Source organism: Aulonocara sp. 'chitande type north' Nkhata Bay, linkage group LG7 (assembly GCF_057382095.1).
Source record: "Aulonocara sp. 'chitande type north' Nkhata Bay isolate Kocher_YH1m ecotype deep benthic linkage group LG7, A_spYH_male_GT1.1, whole genome shotgun sequence".
Taxonomy (NCBI): domain Eukaryota; kingdom Metazoa; phylum Chordata; class Actinopteri; order Cichliformes; family Cichlidae; genus Aulonocara; species Aulonocara sp. 'chitande type north' Nkhata Bay.
In genome coordinates this window covers 34,813,734-34,836,811 of record NC_141350.1, presented here as the reverse complement: position 1 = coordinate 34,836,811, position 23,078 = coordinate 34,813,734, and the positions used below count along the sequence as shown (strand labels likewise).

The following is a 23,078-nucleotide window of genomic DNA, read 5'->3' as shown; positions in this document are numbered from 1 at the left end:
TAGTCGACGTAATCGTGACTAGTCGACTAATCGTGGCAGCCCTACTAACCACGTTATTAAATTAAGGCATGTAAGGTGAACTGGCAAACACCGTCGTAGTTACATGCGGCTGTCTTCTTGTTTGATGGCAGATACTCCCTTCACCCTGGCCAAAAAGGCTAAAATGACCAAAGAAAAAGTGCAGAAAAAAGGAGACTGCTAAAAATAAAAACATATGAGGTTTTTGGACAAAGTTTGTGTTTTCCATTCTTTAAGCACCGGTTCGAGCACCGTTTAAGCACGGTCACCGTTTCAAAAGTAGCGGTTTGGCACCGGTATCGTATAAAACCTAAACGATACCCATCCCTACAGAGCAATATGGTTATGAGGTTAAATGGGGTTGAACTAGCACTACTATAAATGTTGGCAATAGCAGTGGTGCTGGACATTTCTATAGGTGCTACATAACTTGCAACTCTGTCTTACACATTTACAATAGCTTATTTAAAAAAAATAAATAAATAAACACTACTAGGTTTAATAAAATCTTTAGTATCCAAATTTTTTATTTTTATTTAAAAAAAAAAAAAAAAAAAAAAAGAAGATAGGGTTGGGTAAAATTCATATTTTAACTGGAATCTGGAATTAAGTACAGGTACCCAGCTATACCTTTTTGGCATTTTAGACTGATCTCTAATCTGTCTTTTGTCTCTTTGGTGCTGGAGAAATTTGCTTTCTACCAGTTTCAGGATCTCCTAGGGAAAAAAATGTCATCACTTAAACATTTCATTCTGGTTTCAAAACACATAATGGCACAGAATCAGATCATTTATTGATTTTCTACTGGAGAGTTGTACTAAAGAAACTCTGCAAAGGTTTCACCACCAGGTTGATTAGTTTTTCATCATCACCTGCTCCCCTCACATGGGGGCTTTACAAGGATGCATCCTAGGTCCAGTACTCTTCACTTTTCCTGCTCCCATTAGGAAATATTTTCAAAGAAAATTTCAAAGAAAGTGTATCCCAATACGAGTCATCTGTTATGCAGATGACTCACAAATCTATCTTGCTCTCAAAAAGAATACCACAGCCCCAATTTCAGACAAAGTTGTATTTCTTGAACCTGAATCAACAAAAAACAGAAGTGGAACTAGCCCTCCTGAGCCTTATGCGTCCTTTAAATGTCGTCTTGGCCCTTTGGATAATTTCTAAATGTCCCTTGCAAAAAAAAAAAACAAAACAAAAAAACCTGACAACAGCTTCACATTTGGTAAACAAATAAATGCTGTTGTTGGAGCTAGATTCTTCCAGTTGACGGGTTTTCTAAGGTCTAACCCCATTGTATCTTTAATTGACTGTAAGGAAGTAATTCATGCCTAAAAGCCATATACTGGGATATGGCTTTTAGGCCATATCACAGTATAATTTGAAGCATGTGCAGTAACGATATATATCGCGATATATTCTTTTCTTCTGTATAAAGTATTTTACACACTATAAGGCACACTTAAAATCCTTTAATTTTCTCAAAAATCGACAGTGTGCTTTATGTATGAATTCTGGTTGTGCTTACTGACCTCGAACCGATTTTATGTGGTACACGGCGCACAGAAATCTGTCAAAAATGTTTTAGAACGACTTTGGTAAGCTATGAAGCCGCACCACTTGATGGATTGGAGGAGCATTACAGCTGCCGTAGTCAGGAGCTTCGCGGAGTAATCTGGGTCCAAAACTTCATCTGCTTCAGGTCCCAAAGTCAAACGAACACTGAGGCATCACTGAGAGTTAAAAACTGTCTAAATTCTTTCATCTTTAATAAAATGATCAGCATTTTTGTTACACCTGGTAAAGCAGCAAAGTTTAACATCCAGGCATGAAAACAGAATTTATTAAATTCAACAGTTAGAAATTAGCAGGAAGTTAGCTCGCTAGTTTCCACCTAAACATGATATGCCATGTTCTGACTGAGAGATTTTCACTCGATAAAAGTTAACGTGAGGGATTCTGGTGGTTAGGGACAAATGCAACTGCATGGCAGGATGCTATAAATGGACCAAACTTCAGTCAGGAGAACAACTGAGATAATCCATCCACAATACGAGGTTAGTCATTAATATACTGCAACATGGGAATAGAGCAGCTGCGAGAGAATTCAACATTAATGAATCGATGTTACGGAAGTGGAGGAAGCGCAGTTTTTGGCTTTCCCCATATTCCAAAAGTGCTTCATCTCTTTGCCATTACTGCCGCCAGGCATAATTTGCAGATGATGTTGTTTGCAGCCGCTGCAATGCTTTCGACCAAAACAGGCGCAGCTTGATGATGACACCATTAACATGCGCTATCGCGGTAGAGCGGTACAGTCAAAATCTCTACAGTTGGCCAAATTTATATCATTTCTACCGTATACCGTTTATACCGCCCACCCCTACCTTCATTTCATGCATGCTTGACTATTGCAATAGTCTTTATCTGGGCAGCCAGGCTCTGCTTTCTCATCTGCAACTTGTCCAAAATGCATCATCTCGACTCCTTACAGGAACACACAAGCGGAACCAAATTTTTCCTGTTTTGGCTTCTTTCTTTCACAGTGTTTTTCAGCTTTTGTTTGTTTTCAACAAATTAAATGGGTTAAAACCTGACATTCCTGCTCTTAACTATGCACATTCCCAAAAGATTGATGAGATAAATACAATTCAGTCAGTACCCCTAAAACCTAAAAAAAAAAAAAAGCTTAGTACCCAACCCTACCAGTTTCAAAATGTAGGTAAATAAATAAATAAATAAATAAATAATCTTTTAGATGTTATAACATGTTTTGACCAGTGATCTGTTGGGCAAGGCAATACCAGACCATCAATGTTTCAAGTTTTCTCCTTTGAATTTTCAGATAATATTTAGAGCACATTATGGCCCCCAAATTGGCTGTGCCACACACAGAGGTGTCACCACAACACTATCACCGTTTTTAATATCGCTGTATCAATATAATTATCTGGCGCCGGTGAGGTCGGCTGCCATGCTGGATGCTCTGCCCTAACTTCTCCACTTTTTGCAGTTTTTCGTCACTTTTTGCTATATCTGCGATAATCTTGCATGGGCATCATGCAAAACACACAAATCCGCTACAGTAGAGACACTTTGGTTTCTATTGGTCTGCAATACAAGAACATTTCACCATGTTTAACTCCGGACCCAACCTGGCCAAAGGAGATCCTGAGAGAGAACAAAGGACGCGACCCTAAGCGACGGCCTCGAGGTAAAAGAGCCGGCATCAGGAACAGGCTACGGGCTCGCGCACACCGCGCACCCATGCCCAGTATCCTGCTAGCCAATGTTCAATCCATCGAGAACAAGCTTGATGACCTGAGAGCCAGAATCAAGTTCCAGAGAGACATTCGGGACTGCAACCTCCTCTGCTTCACCGAGACTTGGCTGAACCCAGCGATACCAGACCACGCCGTGCAGCCGACGGGGTTCTTTTCGGTTTACCGCATGGACAGGACAATGGAGTCGGGGAAGAAAAGAGGTGGTGGAGTATGTTTGATGGTGAACAACAGATGGTGCGACAGCACAAACATCTCCCCACTCACATGCTCTTGCTCGCCCAATCTGGAGCTTTTGATCGTTAAGTGTCGCCCTTTCTATCTCCCTCGGGAATTCACTGCGGTCATTGCCTGCACTGTTTACATTCCGCCTCACGCGGACTCGAACACTGCCTTATGTGAGCTACATGAGGCTCTCACACATCAACAAACACTTCACCAAGATGCCGCACTCATTGTTATGAGAGATTTTAACAGAGTGAATCTCAAACGGACATTTCACAACCTTCACCAGCACATCAACTGCCCCACCCGGGGCACGAGGACATTAGACCACTGCTACACCCTGTTCAAGAACTGTTACAAGGCTCAGCCCCTGCTGGCATTTGGAAAATCGGACCATTCCGCCATCTTCCTCATGCCTGCCTACAAACAAAGGCTAAAGCAGCAACCACCAATCAGGAGGGAGGTCGCTCGCTGGACGGACCAATTGGTGGCCGCGCTGCAGGACGCACTGGATGACGCAGACTGGGACATGTTTCGGCACAGCTCTGATGACATCAACATGTTTACGGAAGCGGTTGTGGGATTTATCGGGAAACTAGCGGACGACACAGCAGAAAGAACTATCATCCGAACGTTTCCCAACCAGAAGCCGTGGGTGGATAAAAACATCCGCGACGCTCTGAGATCACGCACCGCTGCCTATAATGAAGGGCTTGTCTCCGGTAATATGGACCTATACAAGGCTGCGTCCTACAACGTGCGCAGCGCGGTCCGAAAGGCAAAGCGGAGCTACGGGGAAAAACTAGAGTCAACAGCTACAACAGTGCGACTCTAGGAGCCTGTGGAAAGGACTGCGGACTATAACGGACTATAAATGACCAGCTTCTTCAATGATGAATGCAGATGTTTCACTGGCTGATGAGCTGAACACGTTTTATGCTCGCTTCGACGCCGCAGCAATTAAAACAACAAACGGCTGCGCGCGCTCGGAGTGCACCAGTGAAGAAAATGCATTCGTCATCACAGAGCATGCTGTGAGGAACACCTTCAGGAGGGTGAACACCAGGAAGGCAGCAGGACCAGATGCAATCCCTGGCCGGGTCCTTAGAGCCTGCGCTGATCAACTAGCACCGGTGTTCACGGAGATCTTCAACCTCTCCCTGGCCCAAGCTGTGGTTCCCACGTGCTTCAAACAGTCCATTATTGTCCCTGTTCCAAAGAAACAACAGCCCGCTTGCCACAATGACTACCGTTGTAAATGACCTCATTAATATTTGGTAAAGTGTTTTGTAAACTTATGAGTGGCTATTATATTGTTGGAGTGAATGCTTTTATTTTGAAAGTCACAGAGCGACAAGGTGCCGTAAATCAAGTGGCGTAAACCATATGGCAGAAGCGCGAGTTTTAATGCACAGAGAGAAGGTGTGCTCTATGGTTAATGGACGGGAATGGGAAAAAGAACGGCTATTAAGGTGCAACACTGAGTCGAAAGCAGTTTCTTAGCACCTGGTTGATGAGGGAACAAGGTTTGTAACAAAGTTTGTCCTGTAGATATGTATTTTGTTGTTTTACGGAGCATATAGCTGCTGACCGCTACTAAGCATAAAGGCTAAGTTTTCACCCACTAGAGGGCGCTAACGTACCTCGTCATGTTTAGGCAGCGATGCAACGATTTCCCTGTTATATGCAATAATTTACAAGTTTTAGTGTTATTTGTTATGTAAGGTAAGGAGAATTTGTGATTAATGAATAAGTCAAAAGGTTAAAGGTAACACACTGTTTGATTTACTAATAGTCTTTTATTCTGTATGTTGTAGCTCTTACGGTGTGTTCACATACACGGCTGTTTAATAAAAGGATTGTGAACCATCAGTTTGAGAGACCATCTTTTCAACCGGGGATGCTACAACCGTCCAGTAGCACTGACTTCAATTGTGATGAAGTGTTTTGAAAGACTGATGAGAGATCACATCACTTCTTCACTTCCTGCCACCATCGACTCACTTCAGTTTGCTTACCGGACTAATCGTTCCACAGACGATGCCATATCTCACCTGCTCCACACATCCCTGAGTCACCTGGACACTGGCAGAGGGAATTATGTTAGGATGCTGTTCGTGGACTACAGTTCAGCATTCAACACAATAATTCCCTCTAAGCTTTTCACCAAGTTGACGGATCTAGGACTCAGCTCATCACTGTGTCAGTGGATCCTCAACTTCCTCACAGACAGACCCCAATCAGTGAGGGTGGGAAAACAAGTCTCCCCCTCCATCTCACTCAGCACTGGAGTGCCTCAGGGCTGTGTTTTAAGCCCCCTGCTGTACTCACTGTACACTTATGACTGTGTAGCCACATCCGACACCACCTCCATTGTCAAGTTTGCTGACGACACTGCTGTTGTGGGCCTGATCTCCGACAACATCGAGACGGCCTACCTGGAGGAGATTAGGAACCTGGAGACCTGGTGTCAGGAGAATAACCTCCTCCTAAACATCAGCAAGACTAAGGAGCTGATCGTGAACTTCACTACAAAGCAGGCGAGGAATTACAAACCCCTCATCATCAGTGGCACGCCAGTGGAGAGAGTGGACAGTTTCCGATACCTGGGTGTCCACATCACTCAGGACCTGTCATGGTCCTGTCACATCAACACCCTGGTTAAGAAAGCCCGTCAGCGTCTCTTCTTCCTCAGAAGACTTAGAGACTTCCATCTGCCACTGAAGGTGCTCAAGAACTTCTACTCCTGCACCATCGAGAGCGTCCTGACGGCAAACATCTGCACCTGGTTTGGGAACAGCACCAAGCAGGACAGACGAGATCTGCAAAGGGTGGTGCGCTCGGCAGAACGCATCATTCAATCAGAGCTCCCTGACCTGCTGTCCATCTACACCAAGCGGTGCAAGTCCAAAGCTAGGAAGATTATGATGGACCTCTCCCATCCCAACAATGGACTCTTCTCACTGTTGAGGTCTGCGACGCGCTTCCGCTCCCTTAAGGCCAAAACAGAGAGAATGAGGAGGAGCTTCTTCCCCCAGGCTATTCGGGGCCTGAACCAGGTGTAGGACTGGACTCTCCCAAACACGTCACTATAAGACTGGACTCTCACACACGTCACCACACGCACTACCACACATTTCCTATAATCCTATAATTCCTATAATTTATAATCCTTATCTTTATAATCTCTTCTGCTATTTGCACATTCTTTACTGTAAATTCCTAAGTTAATTTGTAAATTTTTGTAGTAAACTGTAAATTGTAAATATTGTAAAACTTTTCTTCTGTCATTTAATGGTCGGGCATTGTACAGCTACAAGCATTTCACCCCCATGTCATACTGTGTATGGTTGTGTGTGTGTGACAAATAAAATTTGAATTTGAATTATCTAACACTCATGTCTTCAATCCAACTACGCTAGTTTACATAAACTTAGCAGTGCACAACAAGCCCAAATGAAACAAAGCGTGGCTTGAACCACGAGACGTGACGTTTCGGTGACTATTTACTCTATGCTATGGATACTAATGCCACACTTATACCATGATGTAGACACAGAAACCCAACAGCCAAGTAGTCCTCCTTATTGTATGGCTTTAAAGTCCACCTAGAGCTGGGCGATAGAATGATAACGATATGTATTGCGAAATAACTTTTTCTCGATAGAAAAGTTAAACTATCGCGATAGACCTCACCGCTCGTCCTCTTTAAAAAAAAAAAGAAAGAAAGAAAGAAAGAAAGAAAGGAGCAGCCAATCCAAATTAAGTAGCGCAGAGCCAAACCAATCACAGCCGCAGCGTCACGTGACGTGACTTGTTACGTACAGCACAAGTGCCAAGCCGCACATGTGTATTTGTTTGGCAAGCAGCCAGCCGCAGTGCCACCCGGGTAATGGAGGAAATGAGTGTGCTGACTAGAGAAAAATCAACCGAGAGCATGACCGAAGGTTACCGAAGAGAAAACAGATGATGGTTCCAATGCCGGAGAGATTGTCGAACGGAAGAGCCATAGAAGTTCCGTAGTGTGAAGGTATTTCGGCTATTTCAAGTCTGACAAAAACAGAGCAGTGCGCACTGTAAATTGTGCTGAAAGCAAGTCTGGAAATACAATAAACCGGTGCATGCTCAATCTCTGACTGGAAGCGCTAATTCGTCATTCGGCTTTTGTCAGACTAAAGTAACTGTTAAAACTGTTAGAAAAGCTAAGCTATACAACAAGGAGAGATTGAGAATTTCCTTTTAGTTCTCAGTTTATTTGATATTGACAAAAGTTAGTCAATTTTGTCTGTTCTTCTGTAAAACAAACTAAGATTTATTTTTTAGAAAAATAATATTTTGTTTCTAAGTGGAATTGACAATTTAGTAGTCTGTTTTGTTTGTTCTATTTTGAAACTTAAACGCTTTAGCGGCTGCCTTTTGTGTAGTTTGCAATATTTGCCTTTATTTATCTGAAAAAGTCTCATGTTCCTTAAGAACATCTACCCTGTTGAACTTATTATGGGAAATAAATATTTAAATCAAAACAAGCTGCTGATTATTTCACATTTTACTTGTGAGCAACGGCACATTTAAATCTTACAAATATAGTTATCTGGCTTATATCGCGATATATATCGTTATCGCCTGAAATGAAAAAAAAAAACATATTGTAATATGAAAAAATCTTATATCGCCCAGCTCTAAGTCCACCTAAAGTCTACTGCTTGGACCGTATGTGTAGTTTATGGTCCATCATGTAAATTTGTGGACAAGTGCATGTGGTTGCAAAAAACAAACAAAAAGCTAGCCATTTGTAGAGCAGGGCGATATGGCCAAAAATATTTATCACGATATATATTTGAAAATTTGCGATAACGATATAACCGACGATATAATTGATGCGAGACAAAATACAACTCCACAACATTACTAGCGCAAAAAGACAACCTTCCATTTATTTTCACTTAAACAAGAAGCTGGTTTTTATGTACATTAAAGCTTTATAAAAATGTAACAGTGCAAATGCAAATTCCTTGCTGAAAGTTTAACCAAAAGGCATTTCCAGTAGAAATGGGCTGACATATCCTGAGCATAACCATGTATAATATCCACTGAAGTTAAAAAGAGGTGCTTTGCAACATTAAACTGCAGTGTGCAGTACGTATTTTTCGCACCATAAGGTGCACGGGATTATAAGGCACATTAAGCGAAACAAAGCAGTCAGATAAATCAAACTTTATTAAACTCATTCTTCTTGCTTCCTCCACTTCTGTACCATTGATTCATTAATGTTGAATTCTCTGGCAGCTGCTCTATTCCCATGTTGTTGCAGTATATTAATGACTAACCTCGTATTGTGGATGGATTATCTCAGTTGTTCTCCTGACTGAAGTTTGGTCCGTTTACAGTATCCTGCCATGCGATTGCATTTGTCTCTAACCATGAAGAACCTTCACGTTAACTTTTATAAGTGGAAAAGTGTTAGTGTTCGTCCTCCAGCTTCACTGTTTATGTTATGCTAACATAGCTGTGTCGCTAGCGATCACGTAGCACATCATTATATACCAGCTAGCCCAACTTCAGTAACCCTACAAACGTCACTGCTGTTTAGTTTCCTGTCTTCATTTATGTTGGAAGTGATAGCAGAGCTGTACGTTTGATTTTTTTCAGAAATCTCTCTGTCAGAACATGCTATATCATGCTTAGGTAACTAGCGAAACTAGCGAGCTAACTTCCGCTAGCTTCCTGCTAACTTCTAACTCCGTTAAATGTAATAACTTTTGTTTTCATGGATGCCTGGAAGTTAAACTTTATAGTTACACCTGGTAAAGCAGCAATGCTGATCGTTTTATTAAAGATGAAAGAATTTAGACAGTTTTTAATTCTAAGTGATGCTGCAGTGTTGTTTGACCTGAAGCATACGGAGTTTAGGACCCACATTACTCCCAGATTTAAGAGCATCTTAGTCCGACAAATACGACAATAACAACGACCGCTTGCATGTTCTGCAAAAAAATGTGCTTTGTTGTGTATCTGACGGACAAACACCAAACCAGTTCCACATCACTGAAGTTGCACCATTTTTACAAACCAATTCTGGTTCATCTGTTTCACTCAACAATCGGCCATGTGCGTATGAAAACAAAGGCACTGCACATGCGCGTTTTACTCCCATTCTATCGCGATATTTCATTTTCCTATCTTTGCCTAACATTATACCGGTATTACCGTGAACGGTATAATATGGCCCAGCCCTAGCCATTTGCACGAACCCTCACACTACACTCACCATCTGATGATAAAATTTATATCACAGGGAACCACACAGACCCTGTTGGTCTCACAAACATGTAAATTATAGTCCCACAATAAACTGGAGCAGGTTTGAAACTCAAACAGGGATAATGCTTAAAGTTGGTGATAAAAACACAATTCTGGGTTTAGATTGTGACTATTGAAGTGGGTGTAAAATTGATTTACTTTGGTTCTGAGGGGGTGAAGTAGAAGAAATATATTTTTTCAGGGATTTACCTTTTAGCATTCATTTATTCAAACATTCACTCAGGTTGCCTGTTAATAACCAATCTGATAACCAATGTGTCTTTTAATTTTTAAAATGAAAGGTCCAACATTTCATTCATATCATTTCTATCACATGAAAAATAAAGCCTTCCAATTCCACCGACTGTACTCCAACATGGTGCCTGAAATTATCAGCTTAAAACCATGAGATTGGCACGCATATTTCCTCATTTTCCTCCTTTTTAAAACAGGTGAAGTGGCCCATTGAGGGCAAATGCATCAAATAACAAACACACTCACACACCAGATATGAGCGTAAACGGAAGTAGCTCAACAGCTCAATGCCCTACACCTTTCTCTGCTACACCCCGAGATACTCTCAGCACTGTTGGAGCGACCTCTGCCGAACAAAGCAAGCATACCATATTTGCCATATCTACTAAAAAGAAATGAAGCACCAGAGACTGAAGCTGTGGCAGCTTTGCACATGCCGATCAGCTGAAATGATCCACCTTCACCATTAAAACCTTCCTGTAAAAGCAAATCAAATCAATGCACCTACAAAACAGCCAGCAACACTGAGAGCCGTGACAATATCCAACACAGATCAGCCTTCAATCGACGAATAATTCAAATCATAATTGAAAGGTTAAAAAAGAGAAATAATGAGTGAAAAGGTGAATCCGGATCTGGCGCCATATGTATGCAATGGGAGGCTGTTGCAGCTCTGCCAGTGCTGGCTTCATTTGACTGCATCAGTTACAGCACACCACCGTGGAGATAGCATTATCAGTCGAGCGTTTAACCGCACTGTTGGGGAATAAATCGAGACCGATCGGTGTAAAGAGGACAATCGCTGGAATCCGGGTTTTTTTTAGTAATTTAAAAGTGAGCATTCTGTTGTTAGCTAGCATCGCTGCTAACAGCTAGCTACAAAACAGTGTACAAATTAGCCACCAGTGAGCCGGAGACAAACAGTGCAGCAAGAACTTTGAGAATATTGGCTAAAAATGCAAGTTTAAGGTGTGTATGTGGTTTATTTTGAACCGCTAAAGCTGGACACAGGCAGGACAGTGACACAACCCGGGACCATGTATAATCAGACCCCGGCACAAAGCGAACAACGTGCCTGCACAGAGTATTCATTTTCCGGGGCGCAGCATCTTCCTGCACATTCAGTTGCCCTCCGGTCCAGCACAAAAGCAAAAGACTCCAAGGCTGGCAGCGGCCAATTTGACGCGAACCGACAGTTCGACACCGGCGGCTCGGCCGCTCACAGGGGGCTGGTCCACCGGTCGGGATAAAACATATTTTCCGTGGAGCGGAAAACAGGGCAAAAGGAAAACAAGCTTGGCGCAGAAAAAGCTCACACACTCACCTCGGTCCCAACCGAAGCCATGGTGCCTGGACGTAAACTCCGCCCACCGTGGAATTACGTCACACTTATTGATGCGCGCACTAAGTTAAAAAAGCCACACCTGAAGGCTGCTTTTGAAGAGCTTCTGTACTAAGACGGGGTATCAACGGCTCCGAAGGACAAAATGAGGAGCAAACAAGGGCAAGTCGATCAGTTTATGGGGAAAAATGTCAAATTTCCTAGAACAAAATTTGGAAATGTACAAGAAAAAGCTCTCAAATTTCTGAGGAGAACAAAAACATTTTTTTGCAAATTTAGAACTAAATTTTTAAATTAAATATTTACAAAGAAAAAATGGAAAAGGTTACCAAAATTTATTACAAAAATTTAGAAAATAAATGAACAAATTAGGGAGAAGGCCCTGGGGGCAGATCCAGGACAAGCTGGAGAGATATCTCTCGGCTGGCCGAGTCCCCCCGGATAAGCTAGAGGAGGTGGCTGGGGAGAGGGAGGTCCGGGTTTCTCTGCTTAGGCTGCTGCCCCCGCGACCCGGCCCTGGATAAAGCGGAATAAGATGGATGGATGGAATTAACAAAGACAGAATTACAATACAAAGTCACACATTTACTAGGAAAAATGGCAAATTTACTAAAATTGGGGAAAACAAGGAAAAAGTTGCAGATTTCTTGGAATAAAGCGTACGTAAAGCGTAAAATCGTGCTTATTAAACATTCTGCTTTTGAAAGGTTTCTGTAGTAACATGGACTTTCCTTGCTACTGCTGTCAGACTCCACAACAAAGACTTTGCAGCTGACCAAACATCCACCCATGTGCAATAACACTAAGTGCAATTCTCTTTTTCTGACAACACTGTATTTTCCCATGTGTGGGACTAATAAAGGTTATCTTATTTGACTCTTAGAGGCTACGAAGGACAAAATAAGGGGCAAAGAAGGACAAAATGAAAAATGTATAAGGAAAAACTGTCAATAAGATAAAATACAAGAAAAGCCCTCAAACTTATGAGAGCAAAGTCAGAAATTTTATTCAAAAAGTTGCAAAGCTAATTTAAAACTTAAAAAAAATCAGATAAGATAAGACTTTATTGATCCCACGGTGGGGAAATTTGCATTACCACAGCTCAGGTACCAATAGCAGACGAATGCAAAGAGTATACCAAGAATATAAAGTTAAGAAATACAAATACACATACATCCATACACACTAAATATACAGTCAGGTCCATAAATATTGGGACATCAACACAATTCTAACATTTTTGGCTCTATACACCACCACAATGGATTTCAAATGAAATGAACAAGATGTGCTTTAACTGCAGACTGTCAGCTTTTATTTGAGGGTATTTACATCCACATCAGGTGAACTGTGTAGGAATTTGGCATTTTGCATATGTGTCTCCCACTTGTTAAGGGACCAAAAGTAATGGGACAGAATAAGAACCGTAAATCAAACTTTCACTTTTTAATACTTGGTTGCAAATTCTTTGCAGTCAATTATAGCCTGAAGTCTGGAACACATAGACATCACCAGACGCTGGGTTTCATCCCTAGTGATGATGCTCTGCCAGGCCTCTACTTCAGTTCCTGCTTGTTCTTGGGGCATTTTCCCTTCAGTTTTGTCTTCAGCAAGTGAAATGCATGCTCAATCGGATTCAGGTCAGGTGATTGACTTGGCCATTGCAAAGCAGTCCACTTCTTTCCCTTCAAAAACTCTTTGGTTGCTTTTGCAGTATGCTTTGGGTCACTGTCCATCTGCACTGTGAAGCGCCGTCCAATGAGTTCTGAAGCATTTGGCTGAATATGAGCAGAAAATATTGCCTGGAACACTTCAGAATTCATCGTGCTGCTTTTGTCAGCAGTCACATCATCAATAAATACAAGAGAACCACTTCCACTGGCAGCCATACATGCCCACGCCATGACACTTCCACCACCATGCTTCACTGATGAGGTGGTATGCTTAGGATCATCAGCAGTTCCTTTCCTTCTCCATACTCTTCTCTTCCCATCACTCTGGTACAAGTTGATTTTGTCTCATCTGTCCATAGGATGTTGTTCCAGAACTGTGACGGCTTTTTTAGATGTCGTTTGTCAAACTCTAATCTGGCCTTCCTGTTTTGGGGCTCACCAAAAGTTTACATCTTGTGGTGAACGCTCTGTGTTCATACTGCTGGAGTCTTCTCTTGATTGTTGACTTTGACACACATACACTTTCCTCTTGAAGAGTGTTCTTGATCAGGCCAACTGTTGTGAGGGGTGTTTTCCTCACCAGGGAATGGATTCTTCGGTCATCCACAACAGTTGTTTTCCATGGTCTTCCGGGTCTTTTGGTGTTGCTGAGCTCACTGGTGCATTCCCTTCTTTTTGAGAATGTTCCAAACAGTTGTTTTGGCTACGCCTGATCTTTTTGCTATCTCTCTGATGCATTTTGTTTTTTCAGCCTAATGATGGCTTACTTCACTGATAGCTCTTTGGATCTCATCTTGGCAGTTGACAGCAAAAGATTCCAAATGCAAATAGCTCACTTGAAATGAGCTCTGGACCTTTTATCTGCTCATTGTAATTGGGATAATAAGGGAATAACACACACATGGCCATGGAACAGCTGAGAAGCCAGTTGTCCCTTAACAAATGGGAGACACATATGCAAACTGTTGTAATTCCTACACCGTTAACCTGATTTGGATGGTAAATGGTAAATGGCCTGTATTTATATAGCGCTTTACTAGTCCCTAAGGACCCCAAAGCGCTTTACATATCCAGTCATCCACCCATTCACACACTGGTGATGGCAAGCTACGTTGTAGCCACAGCTGCCCTGGGGTGCACTGACAGAGGCGAGGCTGCCGGACACTGGCGCCACCGGGCCCTCTGACCACCACCAGTAGGCAACGGGTGAAGTGTCTTGCCCAAGGACACAACGACCGAGACTGTCCAAGCCGGGGCTCGAACCGGCAAACCTTCCGATTACAAGGCGAACTCCCAACTCTTGAGCCACGATCGCCCGCTGTAAATACCCTCAAATAAAAGCTGACAGTATGCAGTTAAAGCACATCTTGTTTGTTTCATTTGAAATCCATTGTAATGGTGTATAGAGCCAAAAATCTTAGAATTGTGTCGATGTCCCAATATTTATGGACTTGACTGTACATTTATACATATACATACACAAATACATGCACACGTTCATACATATATAAGATGCATTATGCATGAGGTGGTAACCGTGGATGACCAATGGATGACCACAATGTCCAAGTGACTCATGACATCATGAGGAGGAGTTATAGAGTCTAACTGCTGTTGGGATGAATGATCTGCGAAAGCGCTCCTTCCTGCAGTGACGGTGTTTCAGTCTCTGACTAAAGGAGCTGCTCAGCGCACTCCCAGACTCATGCAGAGGGTGATGTGGGTTGTTCATGATGGATGTCACCTTTACTAACATCCTCCTCCCGCCCATCACCTCCACAGACTCCAGAGGACATCCCAGCACACAGCTAGAGCTCCGCACCAGTTTGCCAATCCTTCTCCTCCTGTCCCTGTTTGTGCATCCACTCCCCCAGCAGGCCACTGCGTAGAAAAAGGTGGATACTACCACAGTGTCATAAAATGTCCTTAACAGAGTACTGCAAAGGACCTCAGTCTCCTCAGCAGATGGAGTCGACTCTGGCCCTTTTTTATACAGGCTGTCTGTACTGTATTTGTAGTCCAGTCCAGTTTATTGTTGAGGTTATCACCCGGGTACTTGTATGAGTCCACTATCTCAATGTCTTTTCCCTGGATGTTCACCAGTGTTGTAGGGGATGACTTCCTCCTGAAGTCTATGACCATCTCCTTTATCTTGCTAGGTTCTAGGTTCTTTATTATTATTTGTCACATGCATAGTTATACAAGTATAACACACAGTGAAATGTAGCCTGACACGCTCCTCGACATGTGCAAAAATTGGGGGGGGGGGGGGGGGGGTGTAGAGGAAGAACATTTTATATATATATATATATATATATATATATATATATATATATATATATGGCCAAAGGAGGAGATAGAAGCCACTGACATAAAGACAAGAAAGCTCCTTACCATGCATGGAGGGTTTCACCCCAAGTCCAGCACCCTGAGGCTGTACGCTAAGCGGAAGGAAGGGGGCCGGGGACTGGTGAGTGTCAGCACCACAGTCCAGGATGAGACAAGGAACATCCAAGAATACATTGGGAAGATGGCCCCAACTGACCGAGTGCTCAGTGAATACCTCAGGCAGCAGAAACCCAAGAAAGAGGAGGGAGACGAGGAACCATCATGGAAGGACAGGCCCCTGCACGGTATGTACCACCGGCAGATAGAGGAGGTGGCTGATATCCAGAAATCCTACCAGTGGCTGGACAAAGCTGGACTGAAAGACAGCACAGAGGCACTAATCATGGCAGCACAAGAACAAGCTCTGAGTACAAGATCCATAGAGGCTGGGGTCTATCACACCAGGCAAGACCCCAGGTGCAGGCTGTGTAAAGATGCCCCAGAGACAATCCAGCACATAACAGCAGGGTGCAAGATGCTAGCAGGCAAGGCATACATGGAACGCCATAACCAAGTGGCCGGCATAGTGTACAGGAACATCTGTGCCGAGTATAACCTAGAAGTCCCGAGGTCAAAATGGGAGATGCCCCCAAGGGTGGTGGAGAATGACCGAGCTAAGATCCTGTGGGACTTCCAGATACAGACGGACAAAATGGTGGTGGCTAACCAACCGGACATAGTGGTGGTAGACAAACAGAAGAAGACGGCCGTAGTGATCGATGTAGCGGTTCCGAATGACAGCAATATCAGGAAGAAGGAACACGAGAAGCTGGAGAAATACCAAGGGCTCAGAGAAGAGCTCGAGAGGATGTGGAGGGTGAAGGTAACGGTGGTCCCCGTGGTAATCGGAGCACTAGGTGCGGTGACTCCCAAGCTAGGCGAGTGGCTCCAGCAGATCCCGGGAATAACATCGGAGATCTCTGTCCAGAAGAGCGCAGTCCTGGGAACAGCTAAGATACTGCGCAGGACCCTCAAGCTCCCAGGCCTCTGGTAGAGGACCCGAGCTTGAAGGATAAACCGCCCGCAGGGGCGTGCTGGGTGTTTTTTATATATATATATATATATATATATACACACACATATATACACATATAGTATATACACTGGGTGAATGTGCAGTAGTAGCAGCAAGCAGGTGAATTCTGTACATTAATATGAATAGACATCTGACTATTTTACAGGATAGACAATATAAACATATTTAAAATTAAAGGAATTGAAATGTACATTGTGCCTTGGTTTAGTGTCTGGAAGAGTCCTGTCTCAGTCAATTATAGATGATGTGAGAGGGCGGGTGTGTGTGTTTAGGGCACGGATGGCTTGGGGATAGAAGCTCCTCTTGAGTCTCTCTGTCCTTGCCCGGAAGATGCGGAACCTTCTACCAGATTGCAGAAGTTGGAACAGTTTGTTGCCTGGATGGGACGGGTCCTTCAGTATCTGCGCTGCTCTAGTCCGGCATCTCCTGGTGTAGGTGTCCTGAAGCGGGGGGAGAGCAATCCTGCAGCAGCGTTCTGCTGTACGGATCACTCTCTGGAGAGCTTTTTGGTCCTTCACACCACGATGTCATGTTCTGTGTGAGGATGCTCTCCACAGCGCCTGTATAGAAAATCCTGAGGATCTTTGGAGAGACCCTGAACTTCCTCAGTTGTCGTAGGTCATACAGGCGCTGCCTAGCGTTGATTTGGAGAGCATTGGTCTCACACCAGCCAACAAAGTCACTGATGACCCTCCTGTATTTCTGATCATTTCCGTCTGATACGCATCTAATGATGGCTATATCATCTGAGAACTTTTGTAGGTGGCAATGGTCTGAATTATAACAGAAGTCAGAAGTATACAGTCTGAACAAGAAGGGTGAGAGAACCGTGCCCTGTGGCGCCCTGCGTGCTGCAGATTACCACGTCGGACAACAGTCATGAAGCCTCACATTCTGTGGTATGTTGGTTAAGTAGTCAGTGGTCCATGCAGTCAGCTGTTTGCCCACTCTGGTTCCCTCCAGCTTCCCTAGTGTAGGCTGGTTGGTGTTGAAAGCACTGGAGAAGTCAAAAAACATGATCCTCACAGCGTTCCCCGCCTGCTCTAGGTGAGAGAGGGATTGCTGCAACAGGTACATGACAGCGTCATCCACCCCAATTCCAGACCAGTAGGCAAACTGCAAATCTAAAATTATTAAAATAAAACCTGAGTTGAACAGTAACATGAGAAATGTTACAACATGTCATAATTTATTTAATAAAGCCTAAAATGCAGAAGCAGTGTGTGAAAAACACACTGATTCAGTGACTTGTAGGACCACCTTTAGCAGCAATAACTTTAAGTAATCATTTTCTGACTTTATCAGTCTCGCACATGGCTATGGAGGAATTTTTTTTTCTTTTCCTGTACTGCACCAATCAGACAGAGTACTGGACACCCTCACATACTGCTTCTTGTCTGTCATGTGCTCAGTAATATAGCTTCTCTCTCAGCAGCAGCCGCTGAGGAATCTCCCAAACAACGTGAATCCGATAACTTGAGAACTAGATGACATAGCAGCTGCAAATTGATACCAAAGATCTACTCAAGGTCAAGTTTTATGAAAATCTTGTAAGTGTGATCACTTCAGGTGATGCAGTATTTTGAAATTGATACCATAGGTATATCTACTTGGAGGCTGTGGGTAGCACTGACAGCAGCCAATATGTTTACTTTCTCCAGATGTGTACTCTGGATTGTTCTAGTACTGAATGTCTTTCTAGTAAAACTAATATGAGGCACAGCTAACCGTCTTTAGGCATTAGTCCAGTTGAACTGCATCTAATATATGCATGGGAAATTGAGGATACCTGTGGTTAAATGGTAAACAGTAACTCTCAACAGCAACTTAATTTAACAGTAGGTTTTGTTGTCCGCCAGAGGGCGCAAGCCGGACATTATCGGTGTTAAACACAGTGGAGAAGAAGGTCAGATATCTCTTAATATAAGAACTCTCGCTCTATCGACTTCTGGTTTGATAGGGGGCGCTCATGAGATGGTTCTGTAACGAGTCGATATTATATAATTTCGAATTCATTATTATTGCCTTGGAGAACAAAAGTAAAATAACATTTTGGCTGTTTATGTAGAAGCATTTGCAAACGATTGCTTTAGCCGTTTCGTTATAATTACTCCTATTATCTGAGGTCTTGGTCGTGTGCGCCATCTGCTGGCAACCTTCTAAACTCCAGTTCATTTCTACACAATGTTTTTAACAGGAAGTAGACTCTCTTCCAAGTTATCGCCTCTGGTTGGGTGTCCGGTAGTTCCTCCTGGGTTTGAGTTGTCTGGGAAACCCGCCATGTACGGGCTCTGCTTTTCAAGGAGGTTTGCTGAATAAACAGTGCTGAATATTTGGTCCACCCCGGCTTGTTTAGCTCCTAGGGATAGATGACGAGCTAGCCGACCGAGTACCTCGCGTTTAAAGTCAGATATAATCCGGTGAAGGTTGACCTAAAATCCGACATGACCCAACAAGCTGCGGCTCTGCAGACCTACAACAACGAGCTGGTCAAATGTGAGTGAGCCTATTTACTGTCAATAACACATTGGACTGATTAGCATAACAGTGTTAGCGGCTTAAATTTAAATTGTAGTATACTTACTGGTTAATATATAAATTAAGCATATTTGCCTAGTAAATGACTATTGCGCTTTAATTTCGCAAGAGAATATGTAGACCAAGCATATTGTAGCCTGCACTGTCACCAGAGAACAATACTCGGGTTTACTTATTGTGTTAAATTCTATTGTGTTCTCCTTATGTGTGTTTTGTAGCATTTTTATTCAGATGGCTTGTCTTGTCATATTGGGTTTATTTTAATGAGCTATTCTGCGGCCGGAGTGGATTCTTTGGGGAGCCAGTGTTCTGGTCCCAGCTTGCAATGTTAACACCCTTGTGTTAAAGAAAGTTTGCTGCCTGTAATTTTGTCTAAAACCGATAAAAGTCCTTTTTTTTGAGAGGTTAACCTGTGATTCTGCACCTCGCCTAATAATCTGATTAACCTCCTCAGATCACCTTTAACCCTTTGCGCTCCACACTGGCGCAAATGGCGTTAACAGGTATCAGCTCTGAGTGCTTGCAGCAGTCAATTTGACACTTTTTCTTCTTCTCTCAAAAGTTTTAGAAGATAAAAGACCAGTGAAGCTGAAGCTTGTCACATGTCAGGTGTTGGTTAATCTGTTTCTGGTCTGCTGGAATTAGGGAAGCACTAATCCTACTTTTTTAGTCCAAGTGGCTAAACCATTTCACTCACTCAAATGAAAATTAAGACCAGTAAATTCATATCGCGATATAATTTGAAGCATGTGCGGTAACGATATATATCACGATATATTCTTTTCTTCCATATAACGTATTTTCCATACTATAAGGCACACTTAAAATCCTTTAATTTTCTCAAAAATTGAGTGTGCCTTATGTATGAATTCTGGTTGTGCTTACTGACCTTGAACCGATTTGGGCGTGCAGAAATCTGTTAAAAAATGTTTTAGTACAACTTTGGTAAGCTGCACTGCTTGATGGATTGTCAGAGCATTACAGCTGCAGTCGTGAGGAGCTTCGCGGAGTAATCTGGGTCCAAAACTCCATCTTCTTCAGGTCCCAAAGTCAAACAAACACTAAGAGTTAAAAACGGTCTAAATCCTTTCATCTTTAATTAAATCATCAGCGTTTCTGCTTTATCGGGTGTAACAATTAAGTTTTACATCCATGAAAACAGAATTTATTAAATTTAACGGAGTTAGAAGTTAACAGGAAGTTAGCTCGCTAGTTTCCACCTAAACATAAAATACCATGTTCTGACTGAGAGATTTTTGAAACTAATTCAAACGTACAGCTCTGCTACCACTTCCAACATAAATGAAGACAGAAAACTAAACAGCAGTGGCGTTTGCAGGGGTACTGAAGTTGGACTACCTGGTATATAATGTTGTGCTACGTGACTGCTAGCGACACAGCTATGTTAGCATAACATTAGCACAGTGAAGCTGGAGGATGAACGCCAACTTTTTTCCACTCGATAAAAGTTAACGTGAGGGATTCTGGTGGTCAGGGACAAATGCAATCGCATAGCAGGATGCTATACACGGGCCAAACTTCAGTCAGGAGAACAACTGAGATCATTCATCCACAATACGAGGTTTGTCATTAATATACTGCAACAACATGGGGATAGAGCAGCTGCGAGAGAATTCAACATTAATGAATCACTGTTACGGAAGTGGAGGAAGCGCAGTTTTTGGCTTTCCCCATATTTCAAAAGTGCTTCATCTCTTTGCTATGACTGTGGCCCGCCATAATTTGCAGATGATAATGGTTTTAGCTGCTGCAATGCTTTCGACCAAAACAGGCGCAGCTTGATGACATCATCAACGAGCGATAGAGCGGTATAGTCAAAATCTCTATCATTGGCCAAATTTATACAGTTTCTATTGTATATCGTTTATATCGCCCACCCCTAGTTTACTGTATCCATGTCTGTGTTTGGGCTGCGTAATTATGGCAGAAATCATCTGTCTGAGTCCCGAGGAGATCTACTGAGGCTCTAGTTTAATCCCACCTTTCCCTCTCGATCAGGTATTGAGGAGCTTTGCTTGAAGCGGGATGAGCTGAACCGACAGATCAAGCAGGAGGAAGAGGAAAAGGAGCGGCTGCAGCACGACATCCGTGTCCTCTCGGAGAAGCTGAGCCGAGTCAACGAGAGCCTGACGCAGAGACTCGCCGCACGCGCCACCTTCGACCGCACCATCGCCGAGACGGAGGCTGCATACACCAAGGTGTGTCAATGACCGAGCCTGCAGTGGTTTTCATATGCTGAGTTTTTGTTTACACAGGTATTTATAAAGGCAAAATTTAAAAAAATTTAAATTCATGTGGCTCTTCTGCAAAGTTAATCAATATCACATAACAGGTGCATGGCGAATGGAGAACAAACGGAGCTCTGCATAACAGCAAACCCAGCAAGAATTTCCATGTTGATTGATGTTCTGTATTATATATTATTCTGCATTATACGGAGGTTTCTTCCTGTTAAAAGGGAGTTTTTCCTTCCCACTGTTGCCAAGTGCTTGCTGATAGGTCATCTGATTGTAGGGTCTTTGTAATATAAAGGATCTTATGTAGTCACACCATGGCTGCTTCTACCTTGTGACAGAAATGTTATTTCTAACTCAAAATAGCAAGTAATTTTTGGCACAACAGCCTCATACCACAACTGCTTCTCACCCAAGTTTGCTGGGTAATACCAGCTGCAGACGTTCGGAGGAAGGAGAGGCGGGGGTGGGATACCTTTATTAGTGCATGAGTAATGGATCAGTGGTTATAAGGTGTTAAAACAATAGCTGTTTGTTGGACTGTCTGCATCAACCAGAAAAGCTCTGTCTCAAGCGTTGATTCAAGAACTAATTAAAAGTTGGGTATGGCCACAGAAGCTTTTGGCTGCTGTACTGGATGTCAGTAAGATCCCACCTGCTGATGCTGAACTCCCTTTGTGCTCTCACTTAATCACTGTAAACAAACACTCCTGAGCTGCTCTGATTAAAAAGCAACAAATTGGCCAAGCCTGGACCCCTTCTTTAATTGCTTCTAAAGTGCACCCCACACTTCCTCTGAGTTTCTGCACAAGTTAGTTCATGTTGTTTTGTTTTTACTCCTGCAGATATTGGAGAGCTCCCAGTCTCTCCTGAGCGTCCTAAAGCAGGAGGCAGGAAACCTCAGTAAAGCCACGGAGCCTCGGAGGACGGAGCACTGAAGGCGAGGAGCAAAACTGTGCACCTGACCTCACCTGACTGTGGCTTCTGAGGCAGTTTATTCCCCACTTTGGACTAATTTTTAATATATTTAAACCTTTGTTGTAAGTTTCTAGATTCAATAAATGTATTTCCTAACATTTTCTTTGTGTTAAAACTCCAATTTGTTTGTTTTGCTTGTTGAGTGAGAGGCATAGGCATAGTTCTCATTCAGCTTAATTGGCATTCTCCAGAGACCACCAGCAGAGTCTGGAGATGCTGTGGCAGACTTCACACCGTATGACACGTGATGGGTTTGGCAGTGGGTCAATTGGTATTTTGGGAAAGCATATTGTTGGTGAATGCCAGTGTCAAGTAGAGTGGTGACTCCTGGGATCTCTTCAACACTCTGCCATGACCAGTTGGGGTGAGGGGAGGAAGACTACCTGTGCAAGTTGAGGAGAGCGCGATGGTTTCTACTCAGTTCACCAAACAATTCCTCTTCTTTTGGGGGACGCTGTCGCCTCTTTAGTGCACCTTTTGTCACCTTTATTCTGTTTGCATGGCTCCAAAAGGGCTGCTTCTACCCACTGAGGGTTTTTTTCCTATTTGTGTTCTAGATTAATGTCCTTGTTTTGTTGTGTATAAAAATGTTTGTTCCCATGTGGTTCATCCACCACTTTAGACTTATTAGAACTGAGATTTCTAACAGGTTTTGTTTTTTAAGGGATTTAAGCTTATTTTTTCCCCATCAGACATTCCCAAATAATAAAGTAACCCATATGCGTAGAAGTCATACTTGGCGCATAGTTTAATTCATAGACAAGAAAGGCTAGAGCACTCGCA

General features: G+C 43.0%; 1 protein-coding gene across 1 annotated transcript; it reads left to right on the top strand.

Moving 5' to 3' along the window:
- The first annotated feature begins 18,739 nt into the window (after window positions 1-18,739).
- ssna1 (Sjogren syndrome nuclear autoantigen 1) lies at window positions 18,740-22,396 on the top strand. The gene is made up of 3 exons (XM_086300174.1): window positions 18,740-19,020; window positions 21,082-21,281; window positions 22,163-22,396. Exons 1-3 carry the CDS (start codon window positions 18,969-18,971, stop codon window positions 22,253-22,255), a joined length of 345 nt encoding a protein of 114 aa, XP_086156300.1. The 5' UTR covers window positions 18,740-18,968; the 3' UTR covers window positions 22,256-22,396.
- The last annotated feature ends 682 nt before the right edge of the window (window positions 22,397-23,078 follow it).